We start from the raw sequence: 26,840 nt of genomic DNA on the forward strand, positions 1-26,840 counted from the left end.
GCACTCCCTCTCTCTCCCTAGCTCTTTTATTCAGTTGAAGGAGCTTTCTCAGAGATATATCAACAAAAAAAAATTTATGTATGTATGTATGTATGTATGTATGTATGTATATATCCTACACTATTTCAGATAGCTAATTTTGCAGCTGTATGTCTATACAACTTCAACATAAGAACAATGTAGCATAATATGGATGTGAAAGCAGTTATAAATAGCCTATGTGACAATAAAATTTGTTTTGGTTAAAATCAACAAATAATCGTGATAATTAATCGTGATCACAATATTGATCAAAATAATCGTGATTATCATTTTGGCCATAATCGTGCAGCCCTACGTCCCGCAGTCAGTGAAATCTTACACATCGACATTAATGGAAACCTATAGCCTCCGCAAACCTTCCGAAGCGGATCCACAGCCTTGGTGGAAATCAGGGGTTAGCCCCCAGTAGTCGACGCGGGCTGACATCATGTAGCTCCTGTTAGTGTCCCCTGGCAGCAGCCAGGAAGGCTTTAGATATTATTTTTTATAACATCTTAATTCCGACAGTAAGTTAGATAAAATCGCTTTAATATAGGCGTAGGAAAAAACAATAGCCAATCATCTGTTGAATCATCGATATACAATCTGATCGCCAATTGGCACAAGCCTACATGCTAACCGCAAAATGTGGTTACTGTCATAACCTCAAAAACACAAGAATAATCAAGAATGATCAAAATGCAATCTACACATGCTACCGCAAAACAAACAAGCTGCAACAATATCATAAAGAGTTCTGCACTCACAGTATTCATCTATGCCGCCTTGTTTGATCATGTCACAAGAGTATATAAATACCACCATAAAGCCCTGACACACCGACCAGACGGCTAACCATCGGCAGAAAAAGCAGTTTGACTGATCAGTCTCCCCAAGTTGGTCGAAAACAGTGCCTCGATGCCCACAACTCCATAACAGCAGGTGGTGCTAATCTGTACTGTCGACGGCCCCTCCTGAGCACTCCGGACGGACAACGGCATGGAACACACCGAACAAACTCGAGTTACCGACCTCGCCAGCCAGTCCGACAGACAATTATTGGGTTGGTGTGTCACAAGCCCAAAAAGTCTCCCTCAATTTAAATGTCCTATCCTTTACCTGACAACACTGACAATTGAGCAACTAGCAGTATTTATGTTTTTAGCTATTCTTCAGTTTTAGTCTACTGGTACTTAACTGAAATCTGTGCCAGTTCACCAGCTCAATAAAGCCCACACATGAACTACATATGCTTGTCAAGACACACACGCTATATTGACTGCAGTGTGTCACCAACTGTATTTATACATGATGCTACACACAGATGTTGAGATAAAAGACTTTAGCGGTTTCTGAAATCATTCCCCATTTACTATATGGTAACCTATATTTGCTGCCCGCCAATCTGACTGTGTAAATGTATCCACTTATATTGCCGTCAAATATTCCTAAATGGAACTTAAAAGGTAGTGCCCATGTCATGTACACTACTTTTTGCTAACTGTTGCAGAATGCAATGCATCACAATTCTATAGATGCAAAAATTACTGCTGCGCTAGTTTTACCAGAAGTTCTGTATGGCTTTCCTCTGTAGTGAGTATGTGCGGTAATGTGTCTCAACTGGGCAGCAGTTAAATATATTTGCTCCCAGTGGTTAAGTGTGAGGTTTTGTAACTGATCCTGTGACGCTGCACAGGCCCTGTGACATTTAATCCCAGAGGTGTAACCTCCATCGAAGCACACAGGAATAATGTGTTGACCCCCCACAAGCACATTAAACACATTACAAAATAAAACAAAATCTTGCAGATACGTCCCTCCCCATTCTCTTTAAAAGAGAGATCTTCTCAGACCGGGGATTAAAATGAGCGTTTCTATTATAACCAAAAGGTTACCCTACATTGGTAATGTGACTCACTTGCTAGTTTAGCTTGTAATCCTGATGGCCCAGGTTTGGAGGTTTCAGTTTTGGAGGATCCGGGCAAGGAGAGTTTGGGTTTTGGCAGGTTGACTTTGGGGTTGAAGCGTGCTGCCCACTCAAACTTTGAAGAGCTGGCTGTTTTGGCCTGCTCCTTGTCACGGGTACTACGGCGGGGGGAAGGGCTTGAGGCTGAGCGAGAGCGTCGTGCCTTGGTCTGATCTTTTCCCTGTTTAACTCGGGCGCCCTGCGTGGTGGCGCTGTTGGTGCCTGTGGTGGAGGAAGAGGAAGAGGTGGAGGCAGAGGAGGAAGAGGAGTCTGTCACGTTGCTACACCCAGCTTTGGCTGAGGCGGCCGATTTAGACGCCAGCTTGGTGGGTTTTGCAGTTCTGCCCTCGGTACGATTGGGGAGGGACCCAGCGGTGCTGCTTAGACCGGGGAGGGAGTCCGTTTTCTTCCGTTTCTGAATTGGTGAGGCCCCAGCGGCCCCGCTCTTCTTACTCTGGCCTCGACCTGACGATGCAGGTGGTTCTGAAGCAAGTGATCTCTTCTTGGACTTAGCTGGGCCTTTCTTGGTCTCTGAGGTATTGTCTCTGGGTGGTGGGAGCGATTTGGGCTTCTTGGCAGGGGTCGGTCCGAAGGTACTAATTTGGTCAGGAGCTTCACTTCGCTTCAGCCCTCGGGTGCCTTCACTCTTTGACTGGTGGCCTGGTCGCTCTTGTTCAGATGTCCCTGCAGCCTCTGGCTCGTCTTGCAACACAAAGGAAGCCACGGACACAGTAAGATCGCTTCTGCTAAGGAGCAAGAGGGACAACAAAACACCATCTTATAAAACACCTTAAACCATGAAAAATGATGAATTACAATGCCACATTCAATGTCCTCATTCAGATTTAGAGGTGCACAATACTGTATGTTGTTCTTCATTGTAGATTTTACTTAGACAGACACACAGACACACAGACACACACACACACCTAAGTAGAGAGGAAAGGTACCTTCTTGAGCTGTGCCCTCTGGACAGACCAGTGGCTGAGCTGGCCGTGGCTTTGGAAGCCTTAGAATTAGGTCTTCTACTTTCAGGTGGGGAATTTGCTTTATGTTTGACTTGCTCTGACTGCAACCTGTAAGGTTAAAAATTAAAGAGAAAGTGATAGTGTGGGTTTCTGTAATCAAGCCACATAAAAAAAAAAAAAAGACCAATCCCCAAATCATTTTGGCAGATTGCGTCTGAATTTCCTCTGATAATTAACGCCTCTGGAGTAGCAAGACAAACAGCTAAAACAGAGTTAATCAGCATTTGACTATGATCAAAAGAACACAAGATAGGCTTCCCCTTTGATTAAAGAGGCCAATTTAATAATGTATTAAGGTAAAAATCCAATTAACTACAAATAAACAGCAACCATATACCAATATCCCTTTAATAAACACCCCTTATTTTTTAAACTGCAGCTAATGTTGCCCACAAACCACAATAACTGCCTCTTACTTTGGATTGAGATTTTAACAAAAACTGGACACTAAGTGTGCGAGTAGACTTACCTTCCTGCAACTGTGTGGTCTTGTGGCTGGGCCGCAGCAGTGTTCCTCTGTGAACGGCGCAGTGACCCCCCTGGATTGGAATTAGGCCGGTTGGACATTGGCACCTCTCTCCTGAAGGGACATACCCTTTCTAGACACTACCATTCACTGCAATAATCGAGAGAGAAACCACATAAGCATACTGACAAAATGCCTAATATCTACGCTTTCCAGAAAACCACTGGGTTGTCCATGGCTTAAAATGAGTTGATGTGCTGTAGGTGACCACAGATGGAGCGTTGTCACCATCAAGCTCAACTCTCTAGCCCATTTGAGATGATCAAGGGAACTACTGTCTCATCAATTATACTAAGATTGTACATCACAAGATACCAACTCCCACAAGTAAACAACTGACAAATCATATTACTGACACTACCCATCATGTAGAGGCAAAAGCAGGCGGCCAGAAAACTCATGAGCAAGGACCCAGACAATTCCCAGTTGAGAATAAAAACTGGGGGCTTAGAATTTTATAAACTATATGTACAGTAGATTCATACCGCTCAGTTTATGTTCCCAGCACCATCTCACTTTTGCCTGCGTGCAACAAAAAGTATGTAAACTTATGTAAACCACTACCAACAACAGTACAACCACTACATTGCATTAAAAAAAACTTATTGTTTGTATTAAAATCACAATATAATGGTTTGACAGACAGCACAAAAGTATACAGTTTTTTTAATCATGAGTACATTTTGGCCTATACTGCAAAGCTATCATAAATTATTCTCCTAACCCCAAGTGTACTTTACTTAATTTGGACTAAGATGGTCCATTGAAAGGAGAACCAACTAGTATTAATTAATTCATCCATCATCATCATCATATCACCACTTTACATTATATAACAAGTTAAGATGTGTTTCTTTTAAATTGCCATAACATTTCAAAACCTGACCAACAGAGCTTGTTGTTGGGCTAGGTTGCAGTAATCATTTTAGTCAGGATATGAAAGCAAATGTACTTTACATAAGAATAATTTCTATGTAATTCTCATTAGTCAATGGCATGAGGGTACAGATAACAGGAATGATTGATATAACAAAACACACACACACACACACACACACACACACACACACACACACACACAAGACTACTAAATCACAAACTAAATACTTTTTGCCATTTAGAAAATAAACATTACCAATTAACCCATATAATTAGGGTTTAAATCACTATATCATTTATAGTAAAAATACGCCACAGTTGGGAAGCTCACGGGCCATTTTAGGCCTGCACTGACAGTGCATCCTAGTCTTTGTTTATTCGTCCATTCTGACAACTGGTGCACCACACTCGCCTATAATGTGATTAGTTAAGCACATCAGATGATCGGCAGCTGGAAACACTAGCCGGTTTAAAGTTTCATATAGTACACCACTTAACAAGCAGGCCAGTGTCCAATTTTTATATCCACGATTTACAGAGGCCTATATTTTTTGACGTAGTTCTCTACCACCACCACCGACTAGCATGTTTAGCCACTCATATCCTAGCAAATGCAATACGTTTTGACAGTAGCTTAGTCGCATAGCTACTTATCAATACAAAACTCCCACATTCCAAAACGAAGCTTGTAACCGCTGAATGTTGAGTATTACGACAAAAAAAGCGCTTAAAAGTATAGTAAGCACATACCAGAGACTAGTTAGTAAAAGTTACGTCTGCTAACGTAGCAGTCGTTACATGGAAATGCGTAGTTGGCGTATCGGTGTGTCAACCTCTTAGCTCCCCAAGTAAACGCACTGCATAATTCCAACAACAAGCTAACGTTACCTTGTTTGCACATTGTTGTGGTAACATTATGAAACGACGATTGTTTAATGAAATACTGACGTGAAACGTTACCCCCTTAAGAGGCAAATAACAATTACGTTCACCTAAGATTAGCTAGCTACACGTCGAAAATGGCAGCATCGCTTAGACAGTCTTTCGCAAGCGGGTTAATGTAATATAGCTAGCAGGCTACCAGTAACGTTAGACCAGCGCAAGCTAACTTGGTATTCTGACTGCTGCTATGACACACTGGTCTGTTTGGCTGACGATTAAGTTTAAATAAAAACACATACATTTCCCGCACGCAAGTTAGCTCACCTTCTATAACGTTTGATGAGAAGATCAAGCCAAAAATATACAACTGTCAAGTCGAAAGGTGTCCGTCAGATCCTCTCTTAACAACTGTCAACGCGAGTTTAGCTACACAAGTATATGTAGCTAGCTATAGTAGCTATGAGTATAGCTGCTTTCTAAGCTGCCTTAGGCCAATGTCTGCCTCTCACTAACTTACAGTGCTGGCTAGCGTTTGCGCTAATGTTAGCTAAACAGAAACAAGTTGACTATTAACAATCAACAAACTATATACTTAATATTTAGCTAGGTAAAAGGGACCAAATCATGTCAGCATTGTATTCAGCTAGCCAAGTATCTGGGCAAGAATAACAAGTATCGAGGCTAAATATTAGCATGCTAATGCTAGCTTAGCCAAAAAAAGATAGCGAATGCTTCATCAATGACCGTGCAGTCGCAGACAGTAGGCTGACAAAAATAAACACTTGACTGTGAGCTAGACCAACGATTGTTACTTGTTGGTATTAGTTAAACTAGCTAGCTAGTTGTCCGGTTGACACAAAAAAAATCACTGACCTTAACACCGAATTAGCTAACGTTAATGCAGGGTAGTCACGTAGATGATGTTAAGCGTTGTCAAATCAAACAAGAGCTAACGTTATTACCAGCTAACCTTGGCATGCAAGCTAATTAATATTAGCAAGCCTTTTTCTCGCTGGCTAACGCTTTGCCAGCTCGACAGGATGGTAATTGGATTTATTTGACAAACAGATTCGTTATAACTCACGGATTCAGCCTACTGGGAACAATTTAGTCAAATTGTAGTATTAATTTAACAAGTTGTCTAGCTAGCAGCTAGCACGTTAACGCTAGCTAGCAAAAAGAAATGGCCTCTGATACCTTTAGACACAAAAAAAACAGGAAAGCAGGAACGGGATTCGAGATATTTTCGCAACACTGAATCATAATTTCTCCGTTGTATTTCGATATTGAATAATCTCGAAGGTCCAAGAGACTGTTGGCTGAGATGTCACTGGAAATGTCTACCTTTTGTATATAATGTTGTTACCTATTTGTTCCAGTGTTGTAGTTGTAACAGACAGTGCACCAGCAGCTCCTCTTTTCTCTCTCTACCCCTGCTAGTTTCACATCAGCTGAGGGGGCCTACAACTGCAATATACATCCGCGTGATTCATCCGCTCCTGGAGGACTACTTAACTCTACTTATGATTTTAGTTTTCGACACTTACTTGTTTTTTAGCCAAAGTTGCCGCTGCGAACACTGGATGTTTTGCTCTGTAAATATATGACTATAAAGCCATATAAAAAGCGCTACATTTGTCGTTATTTAAAGATAACAACCGCAACAATGGAGTAATTGGTAACAATTTCTCATCACAAATATGCAATATAAACCAATCCGCCGGGTCGTGACCCCACCCCAATTATTACACAGACATAAAACCCTTATATAATCTATACATTAATTTGATGGCCAACATTACCTTTTGACATCACCTCACACAAAAATAAAATTATTCTTTATTTTATTTCTACGAATGTAACATAACATCCATCAAACTGTTTCCAAACTGCCGTTGAGTAAATATTATTAAATAATGTTATTACAGTTGCTTTTCAGTAGTCATGGTTACAGTTCTGCATCCAACATGGCGTCTTTGCTCGGGGAGCATCTTTTTGAAATTAGTGATCAGGGTCCACCTCCTCAAAAAGATTTTTTCCAACTTCTTATTACCAAAGATGAGGTTGAGTATTTGTTTCTGTTAGTTTCTATTCATAAAGCATAGTCTTACTGTGTAACTATATAGAGGTAAGTTAACGTTAGCTTATATTTTCATCTTACGTTACAGAGTTAACGTTAGCTTTAAAAATATCTTTCTGGGCTAACGTTCCTATCATAGACTACTATAGCTACAGTCTATGGTTCCTATTTTATACTATTAGACTAGCTAGCTACTTTCTTGCAAGTTGACCAAAACCAGTAAAAAATGTAATCTCAAGTTGAATTGAGTGATACGGTAAATAGTGAATTGATGGCAAAAAGATACAGTAACATTAGCAATATAAAAATGATTCTGTGTAAAATAAATATTTCAGTGGGTTAAAATCCACCATGCATCAGATAATTTCTTTTTAATATTATATGACCTAAATTGTATTTGAGATTCACATGCAACATAAGGTCCTCATGGAAATAAGGCATACTATTTTCACTTTGCCCTACTGTTTATTTCTATCTAACTTTATAGGTAATATGGAGATCATGGGAGATTTCTGTGCGACCTGACCCCCAGGGCGCAGCACCCAAAGAGGTGAAGACATCCCATTCTGCTTTTATACATCATAAAATGCTACAGCGTAAGTGTACTTCATCAGAACAGAAATCCAATTACTGCCCGGACAGTAGATTTTGTCTGTGATACTGAAAATCTTTTTTCACTCATTCTTTGTTTGGCAAAGTGTTACAGTGCTTTCTTTCAGTTCAGCATTTTCTTCGATGGAAATCTGTTTTTTGACGTCCGGGCTCTGCTTTCCACCCCTCATCTGTAGAACAAGTCGGTGCTGTTTTCGGGGAGAGGATCCTGGAACACACAAGATCACTTTGTCAAGGAAAATTTGATTACCTGGAGCGCTTACCTGATGACATAATGCTCCAAATCCTGTCTTACCTAGAGCTGAAAGATACAACACTGCTGGCACAGGCTTCACAGAGATTCAGAAAGGTGAGAGCTTGTTAGTGTCTTACATGACACAGAAATTGTGTTATTTTCTGTTTTGCACTCTCTGGCATGTACCTTTGTGCTCATATGTATTGCACGCTGATAACCACACCTTTAAATCTGCATGTGTTTTGTTTTGTTACCTTTTGCTCTGATTGGACTGTACCAGCTCTGCAACTCTGAGAAGTTTTGGGAGCAGACTGTGAGGAATCGCTGTGCTGAGTTTACCTGTGACATGGAGGGCATAAGAAATTGCATGGGCTGGAGGAAGATGTTTTTTACCTTTTTCCACACTAGTGGCAGGGAGGAGCAGCAGTGAAGCAACAACTGCAATACAAATGCTATCAAAGTACATAGATAGTCAGTATTAATGTTGTACTTTGTGAAACAAGAGCCAGTGTTTTCTTTGAGGTTTATTGAGTGTTAAATTTACTGTTGAGATGTGTATTAAAAGTGCCAAATATTCTTCAAAACTAATCAGTATTTGTATGGGTTGCTACTTTCTTGTTTAACTTTGGATGATGACAATTACCACCAGTATGCAATGAATAAATGTTGTCACTTGCAAGTTATGTATGTTGTGAAGAGTTGTTAGTGCAATCTTATTAGTACATTTAATTAGTGTCTCAGCCTGTTTCCTAACTGATAAACTGCTCAAACATTAGGTCAAGAAGCTCATAACAAAAAAGGTTTTAATAATTATGCAACAAGAGTCCTGCAGACATCATATCAAGGTCAATGGTCAATTACAACATATACTTCCTGTTTACATTTGCCAGAGAACTGTTTTTGCGCCCTCTGCTGAAGGCCTGTAGCACTCAATGCCATCTCTGCTTACAGCCAACCTGGGTTTGCATGTGGTCTCTGTTCTGTGTCCACTAGCGCAGCCAGCAGAGGGAGCAACATGGCAATGAAAACCAGAGTCAGATGATGGGAGGAGGAGGCTCAAGCAAATAAACCCTTGGGTAACGTGTGCAAAACAAGTGCTGTAATTCTGGTTACCATATCCAGGTCTAAAGACCACAAAACGCCTTTTCTGGATTCTGTTGAGGGCATCTGCCACACCAGTCCTACCTCCTCTGAAACTGGTAGCAAGGTACAGTCACGTAAAACAGAGGTATGCACTTCTTTATTCTGTTTCTAACAGGTACCTTAGTGGATTAGAGACAACATATGGTACAATAAATGTTAGCAAAACAGCTACATACTAAAATACTGTCCCTGTTTCTTTTTTCCTTGTTTTCTTATTAAAATTATGACAAAACAGAAACAAACATTAGGTCATTCCATTGTCCTGTGTTAATGGATGAGAAGAACGTGTAATTTTCCAACATGTTATTTTAAAACTCCCATCAATATTAAATATTCTTGCATCTAAATAATAGCTGTATGTTGGAATGATCTGACACAACCGCATACAGCCTTGGCTGGTAGCTAATATGGCCTATTATTAGCCTTCTCAGTGGAGTCTGGTCAAGGAGGAAAAATATTCATTACGTAACAATAAAGGATCTGTCTCCCAGGCCCACTTCCTGAATACCACAGCGAGAAAACTAGGCCCCAAACCAAGGCCAGGCGGAAGCCCCATCCATTTGTTTACTGGAGCAGTGTTAAGCAGTGCCGGTTGTTTCCTGCTTATCCATTGCCTCCACACATTCACCACACCACCCCTCCTTCACAGCTCCTCTTTGTGGGTCAGTGATGCAGCGGGAGTGACACAGCAGCCTCCAGAAGACAACTATACACAGCAGGAACAGGGAACCTCTGCCAGAACCACAGTCCACAGGCAACTTCCCGACAGCAATGAAGAGGGATGATGGTAAAGGCCTAATATAGGCTAAAGGGAGAACGGGAGCTGGGTTGTCACTGTCCTTTCCTCTCCATAAACAACACCAGAGAGACTTCCCCAGTGGCAGAGGCAGGCCCAGCAAGACCTTCCGCACAGAGACATTTTGGTAGGCAAAGTATGAGTGCGGAATACGGTGGTGACATTAAGTGCTACTAAAGATGAGTGTCTTTGTATGCTAAGAGTGTGAATGCTTTGAGAATAAGAATGAGGGCTGCTTAGCCTTGCAGGGTGTTCTGTGTCTTCCTGCTGATCGGCGTCTCTACAGGCCGCAGCTGAGTTTACTAAGCATCAGAGGCCTGTATATTTTAACCTGTGGTTTTGAACACATAATAGCTGTGATGACAAGTGTGGGTGACAAGGTGCTGCTTACAAAATATTTCAAATGCGCCCTAGAGTAATATCTAAGATCTACTTTGAATGTGCATTTATGAAAGCAACGGTTTTCCAATTGTTTAATTAACATAAATACTGGTTCCAAATCCTGTAAACTGCAAAGCTCTTTTGCCAGATTATGGAAAATCTTAGGGATGGCAACGTTCAAAAGGGTACACTATGTTTTGGAATTAAAAGGATTAAAAAAGAGGTATTTTATTGGCTTAACATGGATCCATTTTAGTGTACATGCATTAATAAGATATAAAGTGCACCCTGTACATACTAATTAGGGGTTTTATGTTAGGACTAAAGGAAGACAACAAGGTGGACTGGATCACATAAAGAACCAATGGTTTAGAATTATTAGAAATGAAAGAAAACTTCTGTATATTCTCTTTAAATGCCACTGATCTTCCTGGCCTGGCTCAAAAAAAAAACTCCAACTATACTGCAGGCAACTAAAACCTCCAACTTCTCTCTTTAAAAATATTGGCAATATTTTTGTTTACGAGAAATTAGGGTCATTAGTTCATTTGATTTCTTCTAATGTGCGACCTTGTTGTGAATTTGAGAGCTAGAGAACTATTGACTAGATATTTTGACTGACAGCAGTCACTGTAAAGTCAGCTGTGGTGGTTGTTGCATACTCATTCCACTTCAACTCTATTCAGGCTTCCCCCTAGTTTCCCAAATTTAAATTTTATGGCTCCAGTTATATATATATATATATATATATATATATATATAGTTATAGACGCCACTTTTGCCTCACTTAGATTGTTATCTCTTTTTTAGTTTTTGGTTGTCACACCAACATGACCCAGTGTGGCAAAAGTTATAAGGTTTAACTGATTTAAAAGCTGCTCCCCAGGCTAATGTACAGGGTTTTCAATGACGCAGATCTTACTGTAGGGCACAGAAAATAGAAGACTGAGCCTGTGGTTAGTGTGTATTTATGAAACCAACATAATGTGAAGAACAGCTAACAGGAAAATACAGCAGCTAAGATTTAGGGTGATCACTGAGTGTAATTTAAGAGACTAAAACATAACCACTCCATGAATAGCACATTTCCTTCCTTTAGGACAATGACTGAGTACATGCATAATGATATGGCACCTGCTACTTTTAATGTCATCAGTACATACAGTTAAATGGCTTTCAAACTGGTTTAAAGTGTGTCTCAGCCAGCACGAGGAGAGGACCCACACAGTCATATGACTACGCTCAGTTGTGTAAATTAAAGAGCTGCCTCCGTCCTCAGAGGCTAGCAAGAAGCTCACAGCACCATGTCGGGTTCAGCGTCCTCCCCTCCCCCTCGTCTGCAGTGCTGACGCATCTGCTGCTTTTGCATCAATCAGCAGCCTCTATATAGGTATACTGAGAGTCCCCGCTGATAGCAGGACTCTCTTTTACCCCATAGCTTTCAGTTTGCATGCTCACTGGGATTGTCAGAAAAGGCATCGATGAACATCTGTCCTGTGACTGCTGGGATCCACAATAGGACGGTAGTCACTGCCATCTTCCCGCGGGTTCTGCATTACCTAACCACAGGGACTGCGTAAGCAGACGAAAGGCTGGGGTGTAATATATTGCTGCACAGACAGAGAGTATGTGTGCACAAGCATGAAACAGATGGTGCGACGTTGTGCATTTAAGGTGCATATTGTTTCTATGAGGGCTAAAGATAATTTTGTTTCATGCAAAGGATATTTGTCCTTTGGTCAGCATTAATCGTCGGGATCTAGCTAGTGTGGTGCTCGGGAGATTTAACATGGCATTAAGGTGTACAACAGAGTACACCCTACTCTACGCTGCTACCAGCAGTGCTGCAGAGTGTCTTCTCTGGCTGTAGCATCGAGCCACAGAGCTGGTAGCACTCAGCATCTCTCCGCTCTCCCTACAGCCCTCTGCCATGCTTAATAAAAGTTGCTGCTTCCTGCTCAGAGGCTCCAGGCTTCAGTTGCCCAGTTAGCACAAAGGCAGACCTATACTCTGGTTTAGCTTCATGCTAGACTGTAGAGTTATTCCTCTAGCTGTAGTAGGATAGAAGAACGATAGTCAGAGGAGGGCAGGGCAGATCTAGCCCAGAACCTGGGCTGCTTTGATAGATACGCAGGACGTTAGAGCTGGAGACATCTGCACACAGAGAGGGAGGGAGAGGAAGAAAGACGCCAGAAAAAGCTCTGCTTGTGACAACACCACTGTTCAGCGACCATCACAGAAAAAAAACTAGTTTCGCATTGCTCTTACAAAACTGTTTTTCATGTGTAGTCGGGTATATTGAGGGATGTAGAAAAGGGATACTGCATTGCACTGGTTCCTGTTCGCCCAGCATCATTCTCTCGGATTTACTAAGGTATGTTTTGCATGATTTCCCTCAATTAGTAACGTGTTTTTTTGCGAAAGTACGCTTTGCAGAGATGCATGAAGTGACTTTTGCTTTGACATTTCGCTCTTTGTTTGACAAGAGTGTGTCTGTGTGCTATACTGTCATTTCTTGGTTTGTGGTTTGGTATTTGGGGATTTTTATTTCACAGGTTGAGTTGAAAAAGTAACATTGGGTGTGGCAAAATCATAAGCGGAGAGGACAATTTCAAAATTTCCGCTCAGAGTGTGGTGGCAATAAACAACAATTGGTAGAAATTGTGGGAAATGAAAGGGGTAAAGTTAAAGAGCAACTCAGAAGACAATAGAATATTTTTTTCTGTAAACAGCATAAACTGAAATTGGTACAAAGCCGTGACACATCATTTGTTGTAATAGGATGGGAAAGTCCTTCGGGTAGCATTTCTGCAGTAGACAAAGACATACAGACCAAAACACATACACAAAGTATATTCAAGCGGAGACAAAGGCAAACCTCGATTGCTCTGTAGACTGCTGTGTGTTGCAGGTTCTCAGAGAGGGCAGGATGTTTGTGAGAGAGAGGGGGCCGAATACCCGGACTGCTAACAGTCACTTGCCATCCAGCTGAATACCCAGTAAGTGCTGCGCCATAGCATGTTGCCATGACAACGGAGGCCTGTCTGAGAAAGAAGGCAGGAGGCTGGTTGTGTTTTCAGCAGTCAGAGAGGCGTTCAAGAACGGCGGCCATATTGTATTTGTTGCAAGAACAAAACATTTGAAATTAATTTAAAAAACATAAAATTACATCACTGATAAATTGGCTTAACCCCTTTGGAGTAAATGAAAAATACTGTAAATATATGACCTTTAAAATCATTTATTTCCAATGCGTAATGCCCAAGACCAAAATGATCAAAACAAAAAAAGAGCTGCCTATTAATTTAATATAATTTCCTACTATCTTCACAGTATAATTTGTACAGACTAAATCTCATATTATAAAAAAAACTAACAGTGTTTTCCACTAAGTAGGCACCTAGAACAAAGAACAAGTTTACGACAGACAGATAAATATAGCCATCTTGCCTGTGGAGTAGCAGTTAGCAAAAGCACCTCTGGAAAAATCAAATCATTGTCTCATGCCAAATTGCACAGTCGCTGCATGACTTTCATTGCAGCCGCTAATGAAGATGAACATGTAATAATGTGAACTATAACTGTGTGTTGATGAATTACTTACAAAGGCAAGCTGAGTGTGTCTTAGCAGATGCAGTCTGCATGCGACATGCTAAATGACTCAGTATGGACTCAAGCCACACTGACTCCGTTATGAGTAGGCTACATTTAGATCAACAAGCTGAGTGACACATCCTCATTTCAAAGTGAGAATTAATGAACTTTAACTTCCTCTTAGAGTTGTAGATCAATTTAGTTTATTGTTAAAACAGAACTATTCCACAAAGGCTGCTTTGTCAATTGGCAACAACTGTCATTCCCTGTTTGCCCAGAAATCTTTGCAGAGTGTGTAATAACTGGTAGACTTAGATGTGTGTCATAGAGATACGGTATGTAGTACAAACCCTTTTAGCAGTAATTATTGTGCTTCTGTGCTACATTACATTATATCAATGCGCATGAGGTATTTTTTATTAACGGTTCCCTGTAGCTGTTAGATCTGACAAAAAAATGTATGTGGGACAAGTGAAGGGATGCCTCCCCTGCCATCTGACAGACAACTGAAGAAGGGAGCATATGAGTCATCAGTGTGTAACTATCTGCTTGTCATTTTCATAAAACATTGACCTGGCAACTAAACCAGGCCAAGTGCAGAGCTGTGGTAGCATACTGAATGGATCGCCACCTAAATTGAATTAGTATAGGCAATGACAAAAGAAATCTATAACTGAAAAAAGTACAGCATATTTTACCAGGTGCAGGCCAAGACTACCCTTTAATTTTGACTGTTGCTGTTGTTTTTAAAAGAGATTCTTCTCTCATCTTCTCATTACTTTGTTCTGGGATTTGATGACAAGAATATCCCATGTATGAAAAACCAAGTCAGCAATGAAACAGAAAGGAAATAATTTGGAAGTCAAAAAGAATTTGCATATAGAATGTAATTAGGAACATCACACATTCAATCCCTATAGCCAAGCTTTTTTAAATCATAATCTTCACAGTACAATTTTAGATTATTGGCAACATTTTGACTCATATTTGGTCATGTCCTTTGACAAAAAATGTATGACAGCAGTATTTCTAAGTAGCTGCATGACACACTCCCACCTGGGTGTTTTCTAGTGCAACTCACTGGCCAGTAAGCAGCTCCACTGCAGCATTAAACCCACTACTCAAAACAGTCATTGCTCCACATCTTAGCAATGCCACATGGTTTATAGCTCGCTGTTACTGAAATATCAAAAACAAATGTATTGCAGTATTCCATCAATTAGGGTTTCCCTACAAGAATACAGGCTTTTTACAAATGTGTCATTAGCCTTCAGAAGAGATTAAAGATATCTAGTAAAAAAGAAAAAAAAAAAAAACAGAAGGGACTTAAGATTGTATTGGCACAATCCTGAATTATTACGATAAAAGCGTCCGCAATTTACAATATAATATTTTGCTGGTCTTACAGTTTGTTTTACACTCTGTATGTGACCCTAACCCATTCATTAAGTTTTAAAGTAAAAACGGGATGGAGATAAGAATGGTTTGAGTCACCAGAACTGTTGACCAGACTGTTGGCACTGGAGCTCATCTGTGAGGACATTACTGCCATCTAGTGTTAAAACACTAGAATGGCTAAAATATTACAAATACAAAATGTAAACACATCTTTTTTTTTTTTTTAAACAATATCAAAACAGTCAGATTGACAAGTTTGTAATAATCTGATGTAATTATTTCTTCTTCTATGTTCTTCTTTTAGATGACTGTGGCGTCCCCGTGCACTCAGCACCTAATGGATAGTGCTCATCCTCAGACTGTGCTTAGCAAGCTCAATGAGCAACGCTCACACGGCCTCTTCTGCGATGTTACCATTGTGGTGGAGGATGTTAAGTTTCAAGCTCACAAGAACATCCTGGCAGCCTGCAGCGGGTACTTCAGGAATGCTCTGACAACTCCTGGGACATGGAACTCTAGCCAAGTGCTAGAGCTGATGGACCTGAAGTCTGAGGTGTTTGCCAGTATTCTCAACTTTATCTACTGCTCAAAGGTGACATCAGCTGGTGCAGAGGACACAGCGGGGCTGGTGGCAGCTGGAAAAAGACTTGGAATTCCTTTTTTAGAGAAGCTTGCAGAACAAGAGAAGCTGGACGAATGTGTTAAAGTCACAAACTCAAGCACAGCCCTTGCGATAAAAAAAACAAAGGACGCTTCCAGGCCTAAGGACATTGACAGAGGGCCACGCATCACCAATGCCTTCTCTATCACTGAAGGGTGTCCTGGGAACAATCTTTTCACCCCACTGGTTCAAACCAATGGGGAGAGGCAGTCACCAGACACGGGACAGCTCCCATCAAGTTGCCCCACAACCTCCTGCCTCAACGGGAACAACGAGACAACCCAAGCCCTCTCAGAGCACTCATATGCAGTAAGCCAATCTACTGAAGGAAAAGACAGCAGTCAGTGGGAAAACAAGAAGGTCTGTAAGCCAGCAACAACTCAGCCAAAGCAACTTATTTACAGAAACGCAGGCCCACTTAAAAAGCGCCACAGGCTGACAAGCACATTGTGTCGAAGTATACTTCCAACTCCAGCTGAACCACAAACAGATAAACCAAATACAATAACCTCCACATTAGCTGGTGGTGTTTCTACAGCACCTGTTGCAGTCATGACACCACCTCTGCTTTTTTCAGAAGCAGAAACAGAAAAAAGTATAAGCCCAGGCCTACCTATAGCCACTGACAATGTTCAAAAGGAGTTAGGTCCACCAACCTCTTCACCTGAGGACAGCATTTCAATCTATGGATGCAGCCACTGTCCGGAGATATTCACAAATAAAGCTCTTCTCACCATTCACTCAGAGGTACATAAAAATCGTTTTGTCAGTCATTTGTTTTGCAAGTTTTGTCACAGAAAGTTCATACACCTCAAACGGCTGCGCAACCATGAGCAGGTCTGCCCTAAGGCTATAAAAAGCCCACCTAAGCTGGATGCTACTGACATAACAACCAAGGAGGTGGAACTCCATTCAGATGACATGCCAAACACAGAGAGCGTTGTGACACAGTTTCCTTCTGCTGACCTTTCCACCCCTTACACCCCAGAGCCCCTTCAAATGGACCAATCAGAGCCTCCACAGAATGAGAAGGCAGTGAGGCTAGGTAGCAGTCAGAGGAGATACAACTGCAGTGTGTGTAAACGGGTTTATGTCACACTATCCAGTCTGAAGCGGCACGAGAATGTACATTCCTGGCAGAGGGCATACCCCTGTCATTATTGTAATAAAGTGTTTGCATTGGCAGAGTACCGTACGAAGCACGAAATCTGGCACACAGGTGAACGCCGCTATCAGTGCATTTTCTGCCTGGAGACATTCATGACATATTATATCTTAAAGAACCATCAGAAGTCTTTTCACGGCATTGATCCTAGTTTAGTTGTTAAGAAGAAATCCGCCAACGGTGGTCTGAAAGCCAGTGTTTATCCGATCAAACTCTACAGGCTTCTGCCTATGAAGTTTAGAAAAAGACAATACAAGACGTACAGTCATACATATTCTGAGAGTGTTGAAAGAGGGGATGAAGCCCCACCAGACAGCAACTCTCTTATCCCTCCATTTGAAGAAAACAGTCTAATCAGCCAACCTGATACTGTTTCATTCCCTCTCACATTCATGGCAACGACAACGATGGTGGCACCTGTCATGCCTCGCATCAGCTTTGGCAAGCCATGTGACCAAGATGTTGACCAAAGTCTGAACAGTGATTTGGAAATTCAGAGAGGCACAAGAAAAGAGGCTGAGAATAGAGATTTACCCTTGATTGACTACGACGGTACCTTCTCTCTGCAACCCGACTCTCCTGCCGTGGGTAATGATGATCCTCCAGTAACTAACTCAGAGCACCATAGTCATAATGCGCCATTCTTAAACTCTTTGAACACTGTTAAAAAATTAGGTGAGCTATCGGCTTCTGCAAAAAGAGTTGAGGATATGACAAAGGATATACTTCAATCAAGCACTGAGAATCTGGTGCGAGATAAAAAGGTGGGAGCAACGACAGAAACCTACATCGCCAAACCTGCATGCCCAGGTCCATCTGTGGACGGTGCTGCAATGCCGCTATGTCAGATAACAGTGAAAATAGGCAATGAAGCCATCATCCGCCGCCGTATCAAAGGATCTAAGCTCTTCCCCAGAAAGAAAAGGAGAATGAGAGAATTAAGTGAGGAGGAGAGTCCAAGCCAGTGCCAACCAACACAAGAAAGCTCAGATAACCCCAGGCTCCGCCTGAGAACAGAAGTCACTGCCACGGAGCCAGAGACGTACGATGATCCCAACGACTGTGACACAGGGGATATGCTTTGGCGCCCCTACTACTCTTACAAAGCTAAAAAGAAAAATAAGTTGAGATTCAAGCACAGAAAGGCTTTGTTTCACAGTTATCCTGAATCATCTGCAGACAGACCTGCTGCAAGTGAGGCCCACCTTGATAAAAGTAGTTGGCCGACAGAGAGCATGTCAGGTGGTAGTGGAGAGGTGAAACGTAGTCTCAGCAGGAACTCCAGCCCAAGGGCCACCTACAACTGTGACATCTGTGACAGCTCTTTTATCACAGAGACCGGTCTGAGAGCTCATGTTATTGGTTCCCACCCATGTTTCTGTCGGACCTGTGGTAAACAAGGTCCCCCTGGCGAGGCACCAGCCGGTGGGGATTACATCTGCAACAGCTGTATGGAAAATGGCTCCTGCTTTGATAACACACCCCGGAGCCCCAACCCAGAAAAGAAGTATCGCTGCTCCTTCTGTCCCCAGCGTTTTCTCTACCTTGCCACCAAGAGAAGCCATGAGAAAAAACACCAGGAGACAAATGAGGAGGGATATAATTCTGACAACTTCACACCATGTTCTAAATACTCAGCATACCTAAGTGAAGACAATAAACAAGATACCATCAAAAAAGAAGACAGCAACAACCAAGGGGGCACTGACATAAAAAGTGAAAGGGTGGAAGGACATCTTTCCATTGATAAAATAAAGCCTAAAATTGAGGATACAACTGAGTTTATGTCTACCTACCAAGACATGTCATTTTCCAACATTAAAAGTCCATTATCACCCTGCATTGACCCAGTGTTTTCCCTGACACCCTCAAATGTGAAACATAAAATGGTGAAAAAAAGGATTAATGCACAGCATTCTATGCATCTCATCTCAAAAAACCAAGCCCCTGACAGAGACAGCAATAGCAACAAGGGTATTTTGACAGGGCAAAGAGCAACCAGTCACATCGATCTTGAGAAGTCCTGTAAACTATTTAGAAGAAATGACTCTGAAACTAAAATCATCCCTATTTCTACACACAAACCAGAGAAATGGATGTGCAAAGAGGAGCCATTTTTTTAAACATATTTGAGGACTGTAGACAACAATAGGCAAAAGAGAAAGCGATGGAAACTTGACTTCAAGCTTATGGTTAGGAAATGTAATAGTGTTTCCATCTGAGCTCAATAAAAAAATCCTATGAGGATCTAACATAATGTAGACTGTAATTTCTTCCCTCCTAAACTCAACGACTGAGTGCTTTTTCACCTTTGTAGAAGATAATTTTTGGATAACATAGGACCTTCTGAAACAGACTGTACTTTTTCCATTGTCTATGCATATATGGCAGACTTGGTGACATGATTGTAAGCAATTTCAGAACAGGGGTAGGATGTGTTGAAGAACTGAAAAGCTTCCTAGTGTGGTTACAACTTACCTTTTTTAAAATATGTCTGTGAAAACAATATACATTTTACAACTGCCACATAACTGGTCATGGTGAGTTGCACTTTATAGTTAGACTATGCTAATCTGTTGGTTAAATACTTTGATAATTAAATACTGAGCACCATTAATATAATTCTAATTTCTAATTACACATGGAACCATTGTTATTAAAGTTATTACTTTTGTGTGTTAAATATGTATAAAACATGTAAAACAATTTAAATAAAAGTTGTTGATATTCTAAACAGTTACATCCTGTCTTCCTTTAGCCTAGTTAGAGATACAGTAAATGCTTGCCTTAGTTGCCTATCAATTCACAGTATTCAGTGACCACTGACTGATAAGCACACTTACTGATGCTCTGAAACTGATGGTAAAGGATAGTTACAGAAACCCTAAACGTCATGCAGTTAAAGTATGATATGGAACATTTTAAATAGTTGGATTTACACAATCATATTAGTACAAAACCTGTTCCACATCAAACAATTTCCTAATTATAAACCCACATGGTGGATATCTGCTCCCCTTGGTCCTTCAGGGACCTGCAACTCATCTGAGAAGTTCATTCCCTCGTTCTTCCACACAAACTGTATCTGTATTTAGAGTCAGGCCTCATGACATAATTTCCAGATGTTTCTAAATTCCTTGATTCTTTCTAAGACTGGGCTTGTGATGTAAGCTGCTCCTCAACACACTGATTGTGGTGGAGGCACCATTTTTCATTAATTTAATAAAGGATGATTATGTTTTAAAAACACTGATGGCAACAATTCCTGCAGTGTTACAGTTCCAGATTAAATGTGAGCAGAATTTTACATTACTTCTCATTCATAACCTGTAAGCATAGTTTATTATGGCATCGGGGGCCATTGCACTTTGAGAATAATAGAGATTACTCTAATGTAAAAGCTTCATTTTGTAGTAGTGTAGTGAGGAACATATGCTTGCAACCACTTCAATGTACAGCTGAAAAGAGCACATGCTCAATATATTCAACAATATATATATTGTAATTCATTAAAATATGAAATACAAATCAAATTAACATAGACATTATTTGATGATGATTAGTTCTGTATATTTTTGGTGTTGTAAAACACTGCAGAAAAATATTCATATTCATTCAAATACTAAGATTTTCTTTATATGGCCATAACTAAATAACTATATTGAATAAAACTCATATATCTGATGAAGAAATAGAATATTTTACATTAATAGTCTTGATGTCACAAAACTTTGATGGTAAACAGCGGGGAATTTTGTGACATAATGTGCAGTTTAAAAGATTATATGTAATCAATGTGTTGTGAACTAGTGCAAGCTACATGTTAAGATAATACATTGAAATTCATTTTAAAAGTTATAATGGATACCTGACTGCCCTTTCAGGCTCCCTGCTACTGTCAGCGATGAGGATCAGACCTTTTCAACCAACCACCTGAAAAGAGAGGAGAACACAGAATGTCTGTAATGTTTTCATCCAAAGCATATTGGAATGGGATTTTATTACAGATTGAGATAAATAAATTATCTTTATGAATCCATGACATCCTTTATGACTGGCCAGTGCCCCTGATAAATAAACAACCAAAAGCAAAATTAGTAGCATGCTGTGTTTTTACTATAGTTTGATAGGAAATGTCTTACTCTTTGGTTGAAATCCAAAGTTGGCTTTTTTTTAACCTGCTAACTTTTTCAAGCGTGCTAGACAAATATAAGACTAGCTAGCTGTGATGTTTGCAGACATATTAACAGGGTCATTTTCCATTTAAATGTCTATTTGTACATTTCTTTTGATTAATGTATGTTTTAGTGCTATGTGAGGTTTCTTTTTGCAATCTTGTTCAAAGTGAAATTGACGTTATCACCAGTAATGATACTTATACTGTGTGCCTCAGAAATTAGTTTTAGAGCAGTGGTGACGTTAATTCATTCACATCCGGTAACAAATTTACATCTGTCTGACACATACAGACAGGGTTAAACTAAAACACTGTAAGATTAGCTAACTAAGATAACTAGCTTCACAAGTATCAGTTCTCTATGAGCTTTGCCGTTGCATAATGAGCACTACAGAGAGACCTTAAATCCCCTTAAAAGCTTCTACCATTTCCAGATTTAAGTACTAGCCAAAGCAAGGCGCTCGACTCATATACGAGGACGCTTCGCCGCACGTTTTAAGGCACCAGTGTGTACGGGACCTGACGTGACGCGGCAGTGGGGCTGGCTTTCCTCCACTCTGCCTGCATTCATAAACGGATATGATAAACCAGCGTTGAATGCACCGGAGAAGCGATAACAGTCAGCTCTTACCATGGCGGAAGAGGACGACGCGGGGATTCGGATTTTACAGAGCCTGCGGGGTAAAATATGTAAGTGTGACTGGCGAGCCGATGTTTTCCGTCTCTCACAGGGGAAGAGGGGTTGGTAAAACAAGCAAGCGGAGAGAGGGGAAGCCGGAGGGGCGCGGTGTGCCACCAACAGTCGACAGTGTGGAGGCAGAGGCAGCCAGTTCGTCTGGTCCGTCTGCTGGCTGCTGCTTAACGTCAAGTTAGCATAGCATGCTACCAGCAGCTAGTGCCTTGTTGTGAACGATTTCATTCATCAAGCAGGGCTCCTCGGCCGTCAGTTATGCTGCTCTGGCATACTTCGTGTTTTAAGCGTATTGGAAATTATAACGTTTTCAAAATTCAGGCGTTTTGTGTGGACTTGAGTTGCCCTGTAAGCTACCGTTGGTGGCAAAGTAACGTAGGCTAGCTACTATCAACCATTTCAGTCCTTCAGTCCCTAACCTATTCTTCTATAACGTTAACATTATCATTGCAGGCATCTGACAGTTGGGTAACTTAACGTTATTTAGGTAATGTATAGATAATGACAATAATTTCAGCGAAAACAGCTACAGTTCAAACGGAACGCATATCAATAAGGTCTCGAGCAGCAAAAAAATGGTCACTTAACGTTAACGTTACTCTTTAGCTAGAGTTTACGTTAGCTAACGTTACTCGAGTTTTGACACCTAACGTTAGCCGAATATCTACGATACATTGTACATGTTATCACAGTGGTATGTTGATTGATGAGTGACCAACCTGACGAGTTGAGTTCAAGTAGCCAATGTCCCAACACACAGCAGGTCTCTGACTCTTCATGCTCTCTGGCCTGCATGTAGAGGCATTAATCAAGCAAACATTTCAATGCAGTTATCATGTCTCATCATTTGACACTAACGTGTCTGAATGAATTAATCAACCGTGGGAATGAGTAAATTGCCTACAGCAATAGTATAGTATTGTAATACACAAGTCATGCATGTGAGAAGAGTCCAAATTAGAAACGTAGGCTCTTTAAGTGAAATACCAGCCAGTTTCCTCATCCTCCCTTGGCTGGTCCAGAGGTGTACTTGTCAGGAGGCTGTGAAGCTATTTGAATGTTTAAATGTTTACTCACCTTCAATATGTGTATGGCTGCTCTTCAAAAGATTCAGTCACTACCAACATTTTGAGATTCAAATTGCACAAGCTGTACTGGTTTCCATGATGTACTTTTATTCATAGATATGCTGCATCCAATTTGATTATTCTCAGTTTTAACACAAATCCATTAGTCTACACGCACTGCTCCCCATTAATTATTAAATTTGCCCCAGTGGCATTGCTTCATCTAAATGGGGAAAAAAAGAAAACAGTTTAAAATGAGCTGGCACTAAAGTAGACATTTTCTTTATTTTTTTTATATATATATAGTTATTTTTAAATGTTATGAACATTATTAAACATTATTTTTACCATATCATGACTAGCTATAAATCTGTCTTTACGCCAGTATGGCTTGTATGCATAGGCACACAATAGGAAGACAAAAGTCAGTTTCACTACTATGAATTAATGAGAAAACGGTAAGCAGAACAAAATAGAGGAACTACAGTGGCATGTAACTCACTTTGCAGTCTTACGAAACTCCATTCTTCCTCGTTCACACTTTGTCCTTTTTCCTTTAGCCTACATCAATAGAGGTGGCATGCTGTAAAGATATGTTGTATAGCAGTTTTTAGATGGCCAACGCACTTTGATATATGCCCTTGTTTGCTTCTTTGTCAGAATAAAATCAGGAAAAGGCCAGTTGAATCAGCAGTCTTCAGCTAAAACGGGTATGGTTTAGGCATACTTTCTGACCTTTCGGTCATGGTTTTCTCAGGGTGCTTTTGTTATAGTGGAAATGTTGAAGAGACAAGATGGCAGTAGAGTTAGTTGGCCAAGTATACTGTATCTTTGTATCTTTGTTCTTGGGTGCTCTACTCCCACCAGGTTATCCTGGTCCAAGCTTAGTGACAACTTGGCTGTTTTCACCGGCCGTTCCTGAGCTTAGCCATACACCATTATTAATAGCCTGTTACAAAGCTGATCTCACTGGCGGATTTTCTTAATTAGGTCTCCACCTGGGCTTAAGGTAGATATCCAAAGCTAGAGGACTAATTTAGACAACTGCCCCTCTAATCCACCAGTCTAAATCTGATTAATTGTGAAGGTATTGATAGTGTTGTGTTTGAGTGACTGTCATTTAGCTGTTCTAATGATTCAGGCTTCATTTATCTGGCTTTGATTTAGTTTTTTTTTTATGCAAGTGTTGCACAAAGCCCCATGGCATGTAATCTGGGTCGGCCTATGATGTTGTGGAAGTGTGTGCATGTGGTGTTTGTTTCAAAGGCGTTTGTCATTTGTGAATCAGCGCTGTAACGTTGTCATTGGTTATGCTGAGGAAGTCCATGTTTCATGTTTTGAACCACATATGAGCCACAAGTCTACTTTAGCTACATCTGCTCTGCCACTTGTCCTAACAACAGGCAAGAGCAAGTGTCCCCATGCACATGAGGATGTTGAATGTAAAAGCTTATTTTATAAGTGTACTGTGTATGATTGCAATTACATGTGCTTATGAAGATTAGCTTTACGGAGTCAGCTTCAGTCAACTTAACCCTTACGTTTTGTTAGTTGTCCCCCCTTGTTTGATTATGATTACCAGTAAAAAAATGTACTTAGGAATTGTGAATCTTTAGCTTTTCAGAGTGGTCAGACTTTAGGACTGCCACTTGTGTATTGCAATGAATTAGCAAAGTAAATCTTTTTTTTTCAAGATCTCTTTTTTTTGAATTTTTTTTTAAGAATTGTCAAAACGCCTTACAGTACATCTGTTAAAGTGTCATTTTGTTCACTTTGTTGGTCAAGCATACCTGTAAGAATACTGTGTGTACAACTGTAGACTGGAAGGAGCTACAGAAATGGAGAAATGTTAAGGGATAATGTGGGTGCTGATTGTCCAAAGGCTGTGTTGTTGATGTGCCAACGATGGTGTACATATATTTGGTTTTAACTCGAGAAATACTGCTGTTGTTTTTATGCTAGTCAAGATAGTAACAATGTTCTTCTCTTGGTGCTGCAGGTGAAGCTAAGAACCTTGGTCCAGTCTCAGGTCCAAATCGACAAAGGGATCTCTGCACCTTTTGCACCATAAGTCTGGATCAAGAGGAGGTGTTCCGCACCAAGGTGTATGACAAAAGTGTCTGGTAAGCAAGGTTACCTCTGTGTCTTATTTCCAAATAATGTACAGTAAGGTGATTTATGAATTTGATTATGTTAACAATACAGTAAACTGTCAACTTTCAATGTTACATTACATTTTTATTGCATGTCATACCAAGTTACAACATGTATACTAAAGTAACATAAAATGCCACTAAACTTTCATAATTATTAAGTTTTGTCCAGATGTCCAAGCAGTAAGAAAAGCCTATATTTTAATTTTAACTAAGCATATCTAGCCTATTTATTATTTCCTCTGATTTTGAGAATAAGAATTGCTGTCTTCTAGTTTTTACATGTTCAAATATTAAAGTTTTATTGCAGAGCGCTTTCAATATCTTTCTTAAAATTGATAGGATGGTAGTATTGGGCAAACTAAATACTACTTTATTTGACAAATGAAGAGCAGTGAAAAAAGGCTATAAAATCTCCCTGGCTAATACGAAATACTGTAGAGGTCTTAGAACGTGTAGTGTAAAGTGCAAAAAGCATAGTAGAATATAGAATATTATATTAGAATATAATGAGAAGTATCAAAGTACTTAATGATTTGTTTACCGGACAATGTGAAAACTTAAAGTGACTCAGGAGGAGAAATTATTGCAGCGTTTCAGTGTCGGAGCCTTAATTTCTTTCGATAAATAAAGTATCTCTGTCTTTCAGGGTTTTGTCATGTCTAGTCATTGCTCATCTCATCTATAGCAAGTTATGTTGGCTATACAGACATCAAAACACCCTTCTGTTTACATGCGGGCAAAGTTTCAGGTTCAGTGTCTTATACTGAATGTGCCATTTCCTCCTCAGTTCATTTGTGAACTTTTTTTTATTATATGTATAGCTTACAATCAGTCAATCAATAGATAAATCAAACCTTCACAGCTTGACAAATGGGGGGGGGGGGGGGGGGGGGGGTGTATGCTGCCATTCTTTAAACGTTGTCTCATATATTGAAAGCTTTTTAGTTTTTGACTGTTCATCTGTTGGGACACTGCTTTGCTAATTTACTTAGATGAATAGATAGAAATAATCATGTTTTAGCTCTAGTAATATTAATCTAGAATGATGCAAAAAAGGAGGGAATGCATCTAAAACTGGAATTTCCTTTTTTGCTTGGCAATGTCTGTTCAAGTGCCATGAATACCAAGATAACGTGCAACCATTTCAGGAATGACGTTGATTAAGTTATGCTCATATGGATTGATTATATCACTGTTATTGTTTGTACAATTTACAGTTTGTTTTTAAGTTAAATTGAAGTCAAAGAAAAGTGTAAAGAAATATATCTTGTTGAGATGATCTCTCACATTGACACGGTTATACTAAAGTCTGAACCATTTTCCACCAACCTGGCATGTGAGAAAAGTCCAGTTTGAAATTCAGTGATTTGATAACATCTTAC

At 40.3% G+C, this 26,840-nt stretch overlaps 4 protein-coding genes across 20 annotated transcripts in view; 3 read left to right on the plus strand and 1 right to left on the minus strand.

Moving 5' to 3' along the window:
- trip12 (thyroid hormone receptor interactor 12) overlaps window positions 1–21,254 on the minus strand; it is a 45,554-nt gene extending 24,300 nt beyond the window's left edge. For 2 of the 13 annotated variants that reach the window (XM_032511987.1, XM_032511985.1), the window contains exons 1-4: window positions 6,669–6,771; window positions 3,485–3,631; window positions 2,938–3,063; window positions 1,940–2,730 (exon numbers count right to left, since the gene is read on the minus strand). In XM_032511987.1, coding sequence (XP_032367878.1) covers window positions 1,940–2,730; window positions 2,938–3,063; window positions 3,485–3,582 — 1,015 coding nt within the window. In that variant the 5' untranslated portion in view covers window positions 3,583–3,631; window positions 6,669–6,771. The other 11 variants (XM_032511986.1, XM_032511979.1, XM_032511983.1 and 8 more) reach the window with 10 other exon arrangements.
- On the plus strand, window positions 7,225–26,715 carry fbxo36a (F-box protein 36a). Of its 2 annotated transcripts, XR_004331435.1 has the most exons (5): window positions 7,225–7,365; window positions 7,870–7,978; window positions 8,171–8,343; window positions 8,510–8,793; window positions 26,705–26,715. XR_004331435.1 is itself a non-coding variant. In XM_032511997.1 (4 exons), exons 1-4 carry the CDS (start codon window positions 7,270–7,272, stop codon window positions 8,657–8,659), a joined length of 528 nt encoding a protein of 175 aa, XP_032367888.1. In that variant the 5' UTR covers window positions 7,225–7,269; the 3' UTR covers window positions 8,660–8,817. The 2 variants fall into 2 exon arrangements, 1 of the variants encoding a protein (XP_032367888.1); XM_032511997.1 differs by lacking the exon at window positions 26,705–26,715 and having other exon boundaries at window positions 8,510–8,817.
- zbtb38 (zinc finger and BTB domain containing 38) lies at window positions 9,032–20,101 on the plus strand. 4 transcript variants are annotated; one of them, XM_032511991.1, is made up of 3 exons: window positions 9,032–9,457; window positions 10,022–10,295; window positions 15,846–20,101. In XM_032511991.1, the coding sequence occupies exon 3, from the start codon at window positions 15,846–15,848 to the stop codon at window positions 19,488–19,490; it is 3,645 nt and encodes a 1,214-aa protein (XP_032367882.1). In that variant the 5' UTR covers window positions 9,032–9,457; window positions 10,022–10,295; the 3' UTR covers window positions 19,491–20,101. The 4 variants fall into 4 exon arrangements, with proteins under 4 accessions (XP_032367882.1, XP_032367884.1, XP_032367886.1 ...); XM_032511993.1 differs by lacking the exon at window positions 9,032–9,457 and adding an exon at window positions 13,461–13,548 and having other exon boundaries at window positions 9,574–10,295; XM_032511995.1 differs by lacking the exons at window positions 9,032–9,457; window positions 10,022–10,295 and adding exons at window positions 11,315–12,923; window positions 13,461–13,548.
- rasa2 (RAS p21 protein activator 2) overlaps window positions 21,991–26,840 on the plus strand; it is a 29,774-nt gene continuing 24,924 nt past the window's right edge. The window contains exons 1-2 of the mRNA XM_032511996.1: window positions 21,991–22,234; window positions 25,302–25,425. Coding sequence (XP_032367887.1) covers window positions 22,177–22,234; window positions 25,302–25,425 — 182 coding nt within the window. The 5' untranslated portion in view covers window positions 21,991–22,176. The remainder of the gene's footprint in view (window positions 22,235–25,301; window positions 25,426–26,840) is intronic.

Source organism: Etheostoma spectabile, chromosome 3 (assembly GCF_008692095.1).
Source record: "Etheostoma spectabile isolate EspeVRDwgs_2016 chromosome 3, UIUC_Espe_1.0, whole genome shotgun sequence".
Classification (NCBI taxonomy): Eukaryota; Metazoa; Chordata; class Actinopteri; order Perciformes; family Percidae; genus Etheostoma; species Etheostoma spectabile.

Bases quoted from the DNA above. Each gene is read 5' to 3' on its own strand.
- fbxo36a (XM_032511997.1), top strand. From the start codon at position 7,270: ATGGCGTCTTTGCTCGGGGAGCATCTTTTTGAAATTAGTGATCAGGGT. The intron at 7,979-8,170 runs GTAAGTGTACTT...CCTCATCTGTAG, and splicing joins ACATCATAAAATGCTACAGC to AACAAGTCGGTGCTGTTTTC. The intron at 8,344-8,509 runs GTGAGAGCTTGT...GGACTGTACCAG, and splicing joins CTTCACAGAGATTCAGAAAG to CTCTGCAACTCTGAGAAGTT.
- zbtb38 (XM_032511991.1), top strand. From the start codon at position 15,846: ATGACTGTGGCGTCCCCGTGCACTCAGCACCTAATGGATAGTGCTCAT.